This window comes from Passer domesticus, chromosome 1 (assembly GCF_036417665.1).
Source record: "Passer domesticus isolate bPasDom1 chromosome 1, bPasDom1.hap1, whole genome shotgun sequence".
NCBI lineage: Eukaryota > Metazoa > Chordata > Aves > Passeriformes > Passeridae > Passer > Passer domesticus.
In genome coordinates, this window is record NC_087474.1 from 87,444,834 (window position 1) to 87,458,545 (window position 13,712).

General features: G+C 39.6%; 1 protein-coding gene across 3 annotated transcripts in view; it reads right to left on the reverse strand.

Moving 5' to 3' along the window:
- Positions 1–13,712, reverse strand: part of TRIO (trio Rho guanine nucleotide exchange factor) — a 243,488-nt gene that overhangs the window by 31,589 nt on the left and 198,187 nt on the right. For all 3 annotated transcript variants that reach the window (XM_064428332.1, XM_064428352.1, XM_064428342.1), the window contains exons 35-36: positions 3,644–3,936; positions 1,854–2,024 (exon numbers count right to left, since the gene is read on the reverse strand). In XM_064428332.1, the coding sequence (XP_064284402.1) occupies positions 1,854–2,024; positions 3,644–3,936 (464 nt within the window). The remainder of the gene's footprint in view (positions 1–1,853; positions 2,025–3,643; positions 3,937–13,712) is intronic.

Below are 13,712 nucleotides of genomic sequence, written 5' to 3' on the forward strand. Positions count from 1 at the left end.
AGTGTTCTTGGTATGTAAAGAAGTCTATAATGAAATAAATCTTTCTGTGGAAAACTTTTTAGAATATTTGTAATCAGTTGTTTTCTGTCAGTGATGAAACACTGAAAAATATGGCAGCTTATCAGCAAGAGCTTAAATATATTTTCACCAACATTATTTTCATCTTATTTCTAAATCTAAAACTGAGATTGTTCTAGTAAGAAAACATTCTCTCAGCTCTGAAGGCTGGCCTATTTTTGCTTGTTTTGTTTCAGGAATATTTCCCAATATATTAACTCTTCAACTCATATATTACACTTTGTCAGTTCAGAAGGCACGTAGGAATTGAATGCACACAGTTCATAAGAACCGGCCATTTTGACCCTACAAACAACAGCTTCAGGAAGGAGTGAGATTCCCACTGAAAGGCAGTGTTTTTAAAAGAAAAAAAAAAAAGGAAAAATAAATAAGATCCACTAAAGTTATGAATAACATCTGCACCACTGAGAATAGACAGCAAGCAATCACAAAATTCACTAACAATATTCAGTGCTGTAGATTACAATTCTACAAAATTAAAAATTTTAAGGAGCAAAATGGCAAGAAAACAATGTGCATATTTGCTGCACAAGTCCAGATTATTTCCATTTTAAAACCCCTCTATTTCCAGACTTGATACTTGTCCCTTAAATGTCTGATCCAGGTTCAAAATTGAAATAAACTCTCTCAATGTCTGATCATCATTAACATTAAAGAAAAACAGATCACATGCAAGTAAGATTTCCATCATGCAGTTACTACCTACATCCAAAGTTTTATTACCGGTGTGAAATTTTTACCATCAATTTTAATGTGCCTTTGTTTGTGAAAAACAGATGGATGATGTGCTGGTTTTGGCTGGGACACTTAAATTTCTTCACAGTAGCTGGTATGGAGCCATGTTTTGGATTTGTGCTGGAAGCAGTGTTGATATCTCAGGGTTGTTTCAGCTATTGCTGAGCAGAGCTCACACAGCACCAAGGTGCCTTTTTTGTCTCTCACCCCACCAGCAATGAGAACGGGGGGCACAAAGAGCTGGGAGGGGACACAGACAGGACACCTGACCCCAGCTGAGCACAGGGATATTCCAGACCATATGGCATCATCCTCAGCATATAAAGCTGGGGGAAAGAAAAAGGAAGGGGGGGAGATTTGGAACAATGGTGTTTATCTTCCCCAGTCCCCACTACACGTGATGGAGCCCTGCTCTCCTGGGGATGGCTGAATACCTTCCTGTCTATGGGAACTGGTGAATGAACTCCTTATTCTGCCTTGCTTGTGTACATGGCTTTTGTTTTACCTATTAAACTATCTTTATTTCAACCCAAGAGTTTTTTCACTCTTCCCCTTCTGATTCTCCCAGGGACAGTGGAACAGTGACTGTGTGGGGCTTAGATGCTGGCTGGGGTTAAACCATGACAATTATTACCCTTATTTGGTAATTCCTTTCTTTTAGGCATCCCCCCAAAAAAACCCCAACAAAAACCAAGAAAAACAAAAGGTATGATTATAAAACAATTAGACTCTAATAACTAAATATGGCATCACCCAAAGTGATGTAAATCATCCTGTGAGCACACAAAGCAGCTCATTTCCACATCTCAAGTGCTAGCAGAAAAATTTCTACACTTGTGCTTTTAAAATAGAGAAGGATTTAATTCATGCTCTCAACATAGAACACCCTTTTAAAATTGTCTAGAGGGCAAAAGTGATTACTTCTGTCTACCATGAAGCTGTATTATGTACATTTTTGAGACCTTTGGAAGCAGAAGAAAAAATCTGTGCAAACAGAAGTTATCTCATCATGTGAAGCCTCCTCCACGTCCTGCTCCTACCTTGTCATCCTGCGAGTCGGGCTGGAGAAGACTGTGTTGCTGAATTGCCATGGGAGGAGGGAGCGGCACAGCATCTGCTCCCTCTTCGCCCTCCTCCTCTCCGCAGCTCTGCATGCCTGAAGAGGATGACTTGGAGAGAGTGCCACTGCTCAGCCCCTCGTTCCGACCTCTCTGTAAGTAACATCAAGATGTTCAAGCTCTGTTATCTCGGAGCATGAAGTTACCAGCATGAAGCTTGTTATCACATGCTCATTTTAAGACTATCCTGTAGTTTCAGCCCTCTCCCAACAATTCAAGATGCTCCTACAAACACTCCTTAACAGAGGGGAAAAATGCAGATGCCAAAGACAGTTTTCAATGTCTGGTAAAAGCAAAAGAATTCAAATACTCAAAAAAAGACATTCAGCTGAAATTTACTACAGGAAAGTGTTATGAAAGTCATGCTTGCTTTCCAAGTTTGCTTCTGCAAAGAGAAATCTGTATCTCTCTGAAATATGTATCTTGCTCTGTATCACAGCAAGGCTTTTGGAGGACATAAAAAACCCCTATTACAACATGAAGCATTTAATCAATTATCCTTTCTGTCCCAAACAAGGAACTCTGATTTCAAGTATCCGAAGTTTAATGCACTGATCTCACATAATAATTTATCTACCTTTACAGGAAGACAGCATAGATGGTTACTTTTTTTTCCTGACTTTAAGGCACTGGCCTTAAATTTTTCCCTTTGCTCACAGAATTGCAGAATAACAGATACTGCCAAAATGATGTTACAACTGCAGCACAGAGGGTCTCTTTCTACAGCCTGACATTCAAGGTCAGAGGCCAGTATTCATTCCTAACCAACATCTCTCAATTCATCGTGCTGCCAAGTCTTCCATCTTCCCTTTCCCTAGACTTACTGTGGCTCTTCACTAGTGTTCCAAGCATGTAGAAAAATATGTTGGGAAGAAGAAAAAAAAAAACAGCAATAAATAAAATATTGGGCAACTGAGACCGCTTTTCTGGATGGTTAAGTACCAAAACCAATAGTCAGAGTCAATCTAATAAAAGGGAATAACATGCACCCAGCTGTGCCCTTGGAAGCAGTAACATCACATTCATTTCAGCCTGAACTGTAGGCTTGTAACAGAGAATTTGGCTCTTCTCTGCACCTAACTGGAGGCCAGCTTTGTTCATACAAGAGTCCCAGACTTTGAAGGAGAGGGAGATGTTTGTGGGAAGGAGGGGAGCCCTCAGTAGACATCCTTGGTGGTAAGATTTGGAACATTTCACAATTTCCTTCTCTCCGATGAAAACTTCCAGGCATATTATTTGACTGGTGGTAACTGGCCTGCATCATAGAGCCAATAATTTTTCTGTGCTCTGACTCTTATGCAAGGTGCAATTAGAGCTTTAAGCAGTTAAGCAGCTCTCCCTACACTTTCCCTGATCCATCAACAAAAAAGCAAAGGAAATACAAAATTACCTGATTATTCCCAGACCTTGAAGCACCTTTACTCATTAAGCCACTTTCCTAATTAGCATAAGAGAGTAATCCAAAGGACAACATTTTATTCTCCAGTTTCTCTTTTTAAATTATAGGCACTTCACAGAGCTTCACTAACACTCTTAGAGGGCACAAACTGTCCCTGGTGCAGAGTACAGGGATCCAGGATGAGCACTTGGCTCACTAACACATTGCTCCTGACTGCTGGACAGTCAGGTGAGGACACAACCTTCACTTGACAACATTCAGTTCCTTGAAAAACAATACATTCAAGTCTTGGGAAGCTGCATTGAGCACTTACCTCTTCAACAGTTTCATCTTGTGGGGTTGCTGCACTGTCGTCGGAGTCCTTCTGAGAGCCTGCATCGGCACTCTTACGCACCTCTCTGCTCTTCTTATGCTTGTGGGCCAGTTTTTTGACGTGCCCATCTGCTTTGCCACTGCTCAGGCGCCTCACAGGACTGGTGAGCCATTTCCTCAAGGTGTTGCCAGGGCGCTTGGGGCCCGGGGAGCTTTGAGCACCGATCATGTGGGGCTGAAGTGACGTTACGGAAGCGGGAGGACTGGCATCATTGCTGGAGACTGAAAGGGAGTCTGGAAAAAAGAACAAGGGGAGCACTTTAAAGCTGAAGCAAGGGAGAAACAAGGCAAACGGATGTATGTAATAATGGAGATGGAATTGAATTTATGGACAAATCAATGGGATTCTTTGGAGGTAACCTGGCCTTTAATGACACCGCAGCTATCAGTGCTCATGCTGCACATGGCCATCCATGTATAAGCACCATTGATGTGTTTAGAACAGTCAAGCTTCATTAAGTTATTCCTGCCTCAACTATAATTCCTACTTCCACCGCTGATACTTATTTGATAGTGAATTATACTTTCCATATGTCATGTAACTTTATGGAAGGATATGCTTGTTTTATCTTTTAATGTTTATTGCTTTGAGCAAAGATGAAGGGTAACAATAATTGCCTCAGTGAGATAAGCAAATCATTTTTCAAACACCAAATTTAATTACGAATGCTCCAATTACTTCCGTTATTTATATATTTCCCCTACCCTTGGGATGGAGGGAAGAAGAAAACAGAAGACAGTTAAATGTTTTGTCTTTTGCTTAAATTTTCTCTGAGTTTTGTCTTGTTTTGTTTGTTTCTTAAAAAGGCACAAAGCAATGTTTAAAAGCCCACTTGCTGAAATCTCAGGATCAGCAGTAGTTCTCAGCATGACACGCTTGAAGTTCTGTAATGAAACAAAGGATACACTTTTCTCAAGCCGTAGTTAAATGTGCATGAGGTCAAAAACACTTTCCCACCAAGGTTCCTGTCACTTGACCAGGACTGTATGCTTATGATGAACACCCACTGGTTAGCTGTTGTGAGACTAGATTGCTTTTCTTCCCCATGCAGCACAATGTTGTTTCCCCCAGCAATTCTTTTTTCCTAAAAGTACTCTTTCTTGCGGGGGGGTGAAGTGGGGGCCTGGAAATATTCTTGCAACACCACTCTTAGAAATATTGCCTACCACTCATATATTAGCAAGGCTATCCTAGGTTGTTAAATATGGGGTTCTTTTCCTCCCTGTGTATGCACTTTTGCAGACAAATAGTTTAGATAAGGATGACATAAATAATGTTTTGTTGAATGTTTCTACTGCTGGAGTTAAAGGCAGTGCTTGTGCTCCTTCTTGAAGCTTGACACAGATGTTCAGGTCACCTCTTCTGGCAGCTTTTCCCTAAAGGTGTATTGCCAGTCTGACCAGAGATAGTTTGAATTTTGGGGAATAACATGGTCACATTGATGTAGCAATACACTTAATCATAAACATCCAAATGCTTGGTTCCACACACAAATATGTGAGGCTGTTCCATTTCCATGGAGCACTAAGAGTAAATGATGGTTTTGAATAGAAATGGGGAAAGAGACATAAAACGTGGCTATAAAAAGATGGGACTTGTTATTTTTCCTTCATGTTCAAGCTGTTTCACAAAGGGCATCCTTTCCTAGGAATCCAAAATGTGATCTATCATGCTGTTTATGAAAATGTTTCCCTGTTCCAATAAAATCCATGGCATGTTACCATTAAGATACATCAGCTCTGGTGCCAAGAACATTTGTAGCTTATACTGTATGAACACACACATAATAATTGCTGTTAACCACCACCTTCTTCATGTTTCCACAAAGCTGAAGATAAACTTTATAGAGCATACTTTCAGCCTAACAAGCTAGCTGCTAACTCTTTAAACCAAGTCATTCCTGCAGAATTATCTTCCAGCAAAAGCTGTAGCTGTTGTGAGCATAGGTAAGGAGAGTTCACATGGTGCCATTAACCTGGCTTCAAGGCTTTAAGTAATGGGTATCAGCAAAAAAGCAGATGAAAAGCAACATTAGTTGTGTTTGTCTCTAAATCTTGGGACAGCAGTGCTGAGAACTGCTACATTATTTTCTTGCTGAAGTGGAAAGCATAAGGAAGAAATTAATTATCTATAACAATGGTTTTCAACTTTCAATCTGAGTATCCCTCAAGACACTGGGATTACTGCTTAAGAGTTCTCAGCATATATGCAAGAAAAGTAAGCCTACTAGCCATCAGCATGCACATCATAACAGATTTTTTACTTTATTAAAAAAACGCAGATCTGCTTATTAAAAAAATTCCAAACAAAACTTGCAACCATCTGCAATCTCTCCACAGGAATCCAAACAATCTCCTATAAAACCTCTGTAAAAATTTAGTTTGACTGCTCTTTCATCAAACTTATCTTTACCTTGACTGCATCATGCATTTTAATCATTATTAATTGCCTTATTTCAGAAATCACAGCAAACATCAGCTGATGGGTATTTCAATAAATAACCTTCTGCTACTCTGCTAGTGGACTACAGAAGATGAGAAAACAGTAAGTTTCTTAAAGCACCAACTAAATGCCTTGTTTCCAAAGCACCAAGCTTGAAGATGTTATAACTACTCAGCCAAATTTTTCTTTCATTTGTATATAATTTTCCTCTCAATAACAGTTCATACAAGGTTCCTTCCCCGCAAATAAAATAGAGCACATTCACTCGTTTACATAAGAAGAAAAAAATTAAGCCTTTGCAGAAGTCAACCATGTACTGTTTTGTATTTTTCTATCTGTTGCATTTCTTTCCTTTGCAATTACTTCTTTCTAACAAAAAGGCAGCATGGTGGTGCAGTAACTGATTACATACAATTGACTTTTACATAAATGTGCCTATTCCTAAGCATGCAACATGCCTCCAGTTAATAAACCCCTTCTTTTTATAAAGTGTGTTCCACCTCCTCAAATTTTCACACATCTTTTTGACAAGCTACACTTAGCAACTACTGAATTTCTTGTAAAACCAAGCAGTACAGGACAGAGGCCCTGAAACTGCTGAAGGCAAGTATTTTTGTCTGACTGTACTACTATTGTACCACTCCTAACTCTTAACCCAAGTCAGCCACGAGTTTTTGGGCAGGAGGAGGGAAAAGAGCACAGAGAAGTAAGTAGACTGTGCTCAAGCAGACAGGATCTAAGAGACAAAACAATGTAAGCCAGACATGTTCCGCAGCACATACTTCAGCCATATCCTCCCACACAACATTAGTTTTCATTTGGCGTGCATCATGTAACTGCTTCTTATCTTCCCTTCTGCATGACTTAATATGAAATCCTTACTGAAGTATTATTAGGGCTTTGGGGAATCACAACAGTGGACATCTCGTAAGTAGTACACTGAAATGATAGCACTGTTCCACTTTGCTCTTTACAGCTTGAAATCACTCAGAGAGAAGGAAAATCACAAAGGTTGGGGACCTTTGGAGATCAGCTAGATCATGCCCACTGCAGAGTCTACAGGGTTGCCTCCAGGCAGGTTTTAAGTATCTCCTGAGAAGGAGACTCTACAACCTTTCAAGGCAAACTGTTTCAGTGTTCTGCCAGCCTCAAAGTAAAGCAGCTCTTTCTTATATTCAGATGGACCTTTCTATGTGTCAGTTTGTGCCCACTGCCCCCTGTCCTGTCACTGGACACTGAAAAGAGCCTGGGCACATCTTCCTGAAACCTACCCTTAAGATACTTGTATGCATTGAAAACACCTCTTTTGAAAATAAATAAAAATACGTCATTGCTATAAAAGCATCAGCCCAAAGATCAAATTTTATTAAATAGGTCATTAAAAATAGAGATTTAAAATCATCAGCGTTAACCTGAAAAGAATACCAGCCCACTAGGTCTCTTCAGTGACCAGATCTGACTTTTTGCCCTTCCTTAAATTTGCAGAAAACATCTCTAAAACCTCATAGCTAACACTCACTAGAAATATTCCATGTCAGTGTCTTCCCAGTGAGACCCTATACCATCTATTTTCCCATCCCATCCCAGCCAAGAGGCATCCAGATTTTCCACTCATTGGTTCCCATCTGTTTCCTCAGGACCCCAGTAACAATACTAAAGCACAGTCATGTACAAAACCTGGGTGCCCATGTTCATGTATTTATGTAGAGGCATTGCCAGATTGAAACATTAGGGAATATCAATATCCAGTACAAGAGCACAGAAAGACCTTTCACCTTCATTGTGAGAAGAGCCCCATGGGAGTGTATCATTTCTCCCTGTCCCATCACTATAAACTACTTCTATATAATTAGGGATATAAACTTGGTTTGATTGATTGCCATGCTTGGGATTGTTTACACTAAATCAGCTTTGTTTCCTTTATGACTACATAGAAAATTGTTTTTCTAGCATTGCTCAAGAATATTTTATCTCTAAGATACTTCCTCTCTAAGAGGAAAAAAGGAATATTCAAAATTGAACTGAGAACAACATGGAATTTTAAAACCAAAACAGATGGAATAAATTTGGGGTATGCTAACCCCAAATGTGTTTCAAGAACAGTAAACTTTCTAGTGAGAATCAGACTCCCTTTTAGAAAAAGATAAAGGAAACAGATGGACATCTTGGAGAGATGAAAAACCCAACACACATATAGCGATCACACACAGCAACACCAACCCAACAAGAAACCATCAAATTTAATAAAACCACTACTTGTTCAAGTAGAGAAAGTTCTGCAATTCAATAAAGTCCAATAAAGTAAAGCCCTAATGGATGGGCTTTGCTTTATAATTCATAGCCACAATAAGAAAAGAAGGCATTTAACTGCCATTTCCCTGAAAGTAAAAACCACATATGTTGCTCTGGTAGTGAGGTCAGAGGGTTCACTCAGAGTCCATAAATATATTTTTGAAGCTAAAGGGCAGGCAGCATGGGTTCCTACCCCCTCAAACTAGAAGATAAAGTTACCTCCAACAAACAGGCAGATTTTTGAAACGGGATGGGAAATGGGAATTCTCATTCTAGTCCCAGCTTTCTTAACACTAGAAACATGCACATCTGTGATTAATAAACTGCTTTTTTCCCTAAAAAATAAATCAGCCATGTTAAGCTAGTTGATGACTTGAAAGACTCTGCTTCATATTAACTATTTCCATATTGCTGGTTTTTTGAGTTTTACTGCAGGGGGCTACAGAACCCGTGGCTCCTTTACCTATGGAATCAAACTAAATCTGCTTGACGCTCTGCACCTCTAAACACAAAACGTTGCAAAATTAAAAATAAGAACATTTCACAGTCTCTGGACTCTAAAACATTGATGGGCAAAGACTGAAAATTGGAGCAAAGCAAACCCAGTAACCCTGACTGGTACGTCATTCTGCCACTGCAGATCTGCCATACACCATGGACTTTAGGGAACAAAAACTCAACCAACCAACCAATCAGCTGATCAATAAGATCTGCTGCAGGTACATTATGTGTGTTTGGGGAAAAGGGCTGTTTGTTGGTACAAAACACAGAGGGCACAAAACTACGGTGATGCACTTTAAGGTTTAATATGCAAGGTGGAGTTGACAAGCATCTAATGACAAAAGCTCATAAAAGCCTGCCTGCATATACAGTGATCACTTGTTATTAGATGAGATGAGGGAGGTGTGGAGAAAAAGAGTGCAAGGATTATTTTAGTCATGGGCACAAGTGCAGTTTCTGCCTGCGAAACAGCTTTTGAATAGGAGGTTACCAATCTGCCATGTACAAGACCATTCAGATAATTTTGTATGGGTCAGGAATTTCACTTCTCTCCTTGCTGGGAATCCTCTTAAAAATATCCTTGCTGCCTATTTTTTGCAAACCAGTAGTGAAATGTACATCAAAAGGCATTAGATGTGTTTCAACTTTTAAAAAGCCCTCATAACAGCAGTTACCATTTAAAGACAATGCAGCCTTGCAAATAGGGCATTCCCACCATGCCCTTTGGGAAGCACAGACATTACTTGCGAGGTAGAGTGATAAAACTTGCATAAAACTAGTTTCTTAAAAAGATAATTTAAAAAAATCACAAAATGCAGAAAACTCAATACACAGAAGAAAATACACCAATCATAGTTGTGTCTGGAGTGGAACAAACAGAGCCTTCATTTCTGGTCAGCAAACCTTTCTTGTCATTTATTTCAAGTTATGCACTATGCTGAAATACCAGTTAGTAATCTTTTAAGTATCTGAATAGACAAAGAGTTCAACTCCTTAGCACATCTTCCCTGATTAATAAATTACCTATATTAATTTTGACTGACACAGGCACTAGTTTGGAGCACTTTGATTTACATATATGCAATAATTAAGTCTTCCGCGTCATCAAAAGCTGATTATCTTGACATCAAATAGACTGGAATTCTAAGCTTGAGGCTAGATAGTCTTCAGCTTCTCGTAATGAGATACTAAACTGCCCAACAAGCAATTAAAAAAAACCCCAACCCTGCCCCTATGACTGTCATCTTAATGACTTCCAAAAGTCTTTCTAATATTGAGAAAAGTCAGTCAGCAGACATATTTGCAACTGCTCTACAGAAAAGAATCAAGAAAACCTTTGATTAAGAGCAAAAAGAGCACTGTTCATTTGAATTTAAAAATTAGTGGCATATGCCTCAAAGCTTTAACACACTTATATTATTGTCATGTTATTATTTTTTTCTTCGTATCTTCTCCTGCCTTCCTACCCCACACATTTAAAACCAAGTTTTTGTATATAAAGGTTTTACTAGTTTAACTAGTTTCACATGCATTACAGAGTGTACACAGAGAGAGCTGCAAATACAACTGCTATCTGTGAGCTAAACACCACCAAAATTCAGATGGGAAAAAACCTCCTCTTAGAACTGCTGGACAACTTTGCATCCCACACTTGTGTTGTTGTTTTTTGGGGTTTTTAGGCAGGAAGAAGGCATGATAGTGTGCCAGAAAAAAGCCCTCCCAGGTTAACAAAAGTAGTTCTGTTTGTGCTTCCTGGAATTCAGACTACAGAGAAATAAAACCTCTAATCTAAATCTTGTATACTGCTACAAGCACAAGGCAGCACTACAGAAAGGGAGAGTGGACTTCGTGGGGCACTTCATTCTTTGCAGTAAGTTGCTATTCTCCCCTATATCTGGAGAGAAATACATTTTGTGTCACAAGTAGGAAGTATTAAGATTTAGACTGCTGAAGTTTAGTTTCACTGTATATGAAAACCACAAGCTTTTAATAGATTAAATCTCAACTTTCCTCTATCCAGCTTACATTTTAATAGGAAGTGTCTGGATTTCAACTCTACTTTTTTGGCCACCTGTTTGTTCATATTTAAAGACAGCTACATCCATGTGCCTGGCAGGACATGCCACGGACAGATTTATGTAATTTAGCATAAAAATTTCTCAGTCAAGTTCTCACTCTATGTCTGTGTACTGAGCCATCCTCTTTACAGATCAAAGCAAGCAGCCTGATTATTTTAATATGACTGTCTCCCAATAGAAGGGAGGGTGCATTTCCCCTAAACACTAACTGCACAGGCACTTGCAGGCTTTTATGTAAGAGCTAATGAACAGAAACATGTTCTATTTTTCAGGCAAAGGTCTCTCCTTTTCATGCACCTCCAGCAAGTTCCCTCAGACCAACTGGGGCCATCATCCAGTTACTGATCTCTTGCACTTGACCTGTGCCTCCCCTTATAGGACATCACTTTACATCAGTGTGAAGGAGCACAGAAGATTATTTGCTCTGCAGACCTATAACAGGCAAGATTTTTGGTGACAGATTTAAGTTAACTCCCTCATAGGCACTGACACATACCACGTAATGTAAGAAAATTAAGGTGACACCCTTCTTTGATTAAATAGTTGAGAAAGCTGTTCAGAGTAAGCAGTGAAAGAAAATTAGAGAAATACCGATTTTCTATATTAGCAAGCAGGTTTTCCCACAGTACCAATGCATTTTCCCTATTTTGCTTTAAACACAGTAGCTTGTAAGATCAAATTTGTCAAAGTTTCACAAAGACTACTACATTACACTTTTCCAAAACATAAGCATTTTTGAGCTTTACTACCGAGACTCAAATATTTTAAACTGTCTGCATATGCTATTTGAGCTAGATGCCAGTATCAGGTATATATCCAGCTATTACAGGACAACCAATGTAGAAGATCCAATGAAGACAAGGCCCAACCACCCCTCCCTCCAGAAGAATGGATGCACAGGAATGACTGTCCCAGGCCCAGGGCTGCTGCCTCCTCAGTACCCTGAGCTGAAGGAGCTGTGCACAGCTGCTCCCCAGCACTGCTGCTGCTGGAGAGCTGAAGATCTCAGCACAGGAAGCTGTGGAGGGCACAAGGCAGCTACTGAAGCACTGGGAGCTGGCAGCGCTCGCTCCCCTCCAACTGCTCCATGGCACAGCACTCCCCACCTTTGACAAAAACAAGCAGCCACCCAGTGTGGAGAAATGACATCTGAAGCAAAGAATGGAAAAGAAGGAAGCAGAAACTTTGGGCCTGGGCCTCACAGGCTTAAGACAATAGAGTTTAGCTGGCTGCTGACAATCCATTGGCCTCGTGCTCGCCACGTGCAACCCACCTCCCAAGAGCCATGCTAAGGGATGCCAGCAGCAAAGCTGCAGCTCAGCTCGTGGCAGAGAGCTGTATGTCACACACTACGAACGGGAACCACTCCTGACAAGATTCGTGATGAGCAGTTTCGCATTTTAACTGGGGCAACTGCACAATTAATTCTGCTCATCTGTTACTGAGCTGTAGGGGTTTTATCATCTGCTACTCTTATTTTTGCTGTAAAGTAAATTTTTGCTCAGAAATGGATAAAAATAAACTCCAGTCCTAGAAATACAGCTCTGAAGCAGCAGAGCAGCTCATCTGATATGCCTTGTGCATCAGTCCAGAAGAGGAAGATTATGAACAGACATGAAACAAAAATGTCCATATAACAGAATGTCCATATAACAAAAATGTCCAGGTAACAGAACAGCCAACCAAAAGCGGGTGGAAAAGGATGCATTCAGCAAACCCTCAGCGCTGCTGAAAGCAGAGAAAGCTGTAGAGGAAGGGAGGGAGAGAAGCATGTCTGCAGAAATTGCATGAGGAAGAATAATGATCTCAGATGTTATTTAAAGCAACACATGCCATGCTTTCCTGTGCAAAAGCTCAGAAATGCAGGGCTTCCCAATGGAAGGAATTTATCCTATGCAGATTTTAAAACAGCCCCCACTACATCGAGTGAAAGGTTGTATACTACTAGGATATTGCTAAAGCAAGTTTCAGCAAGTCTGATTTCCAAAGGAAATAGTGAGACACAATTCTGCTGTACTACTGAAATTGAGAATGTCCACACAGATAGGGAGGAAATTAGCTTCCACTGCTTTACGTAGTCAATAGAAACAAGTCCCACAATTATGAAGGCAAAAACTAAGTCCACACAAAATCTGCATAAATTCTGAGCCAAAAGTATTTTTTCCTTTTGTCCAGAAGTTTGAAAAAAATTGGAGCAAGTATAACGTCTGCCATGTATTTACAAATGCGTGACCTCTAGAAAATGAAAGTAGATGCATTTTGTTCTCTCTTGAAATGCCTTAAAAAATTCCAACACATGAGAAAACCTCCAAAAATTCTCTACTAAAACTGACAGAATATATGATGAGTCAGTAAACACTTTAAAACACAAAGGGTAGATACTATTAACAATTGCTAAGCATACCTTTGAGTGTACTTGTAAAGTTTATAAAGAGACGGTACACAGTGTTAGTATTAAGTTACAAAAACAAATGAACTTAAAGAAAAATGTCTTCATCAAATTTCATTTGTTTTAAACCCCTAAGTTTAAACTACTTGTACTAAAAAAATACTTGTTTCCTGTTCACCTACTGCAGTTACACATTAACCTAAATACACACAATAATAATCCAACAGCAATTTTAACAGTCTTTTTTTCTTTTCCTCCCATCCTCTTGATTCAAAGCAGAAGAGCTCATTAGAACAACTAGCAATTG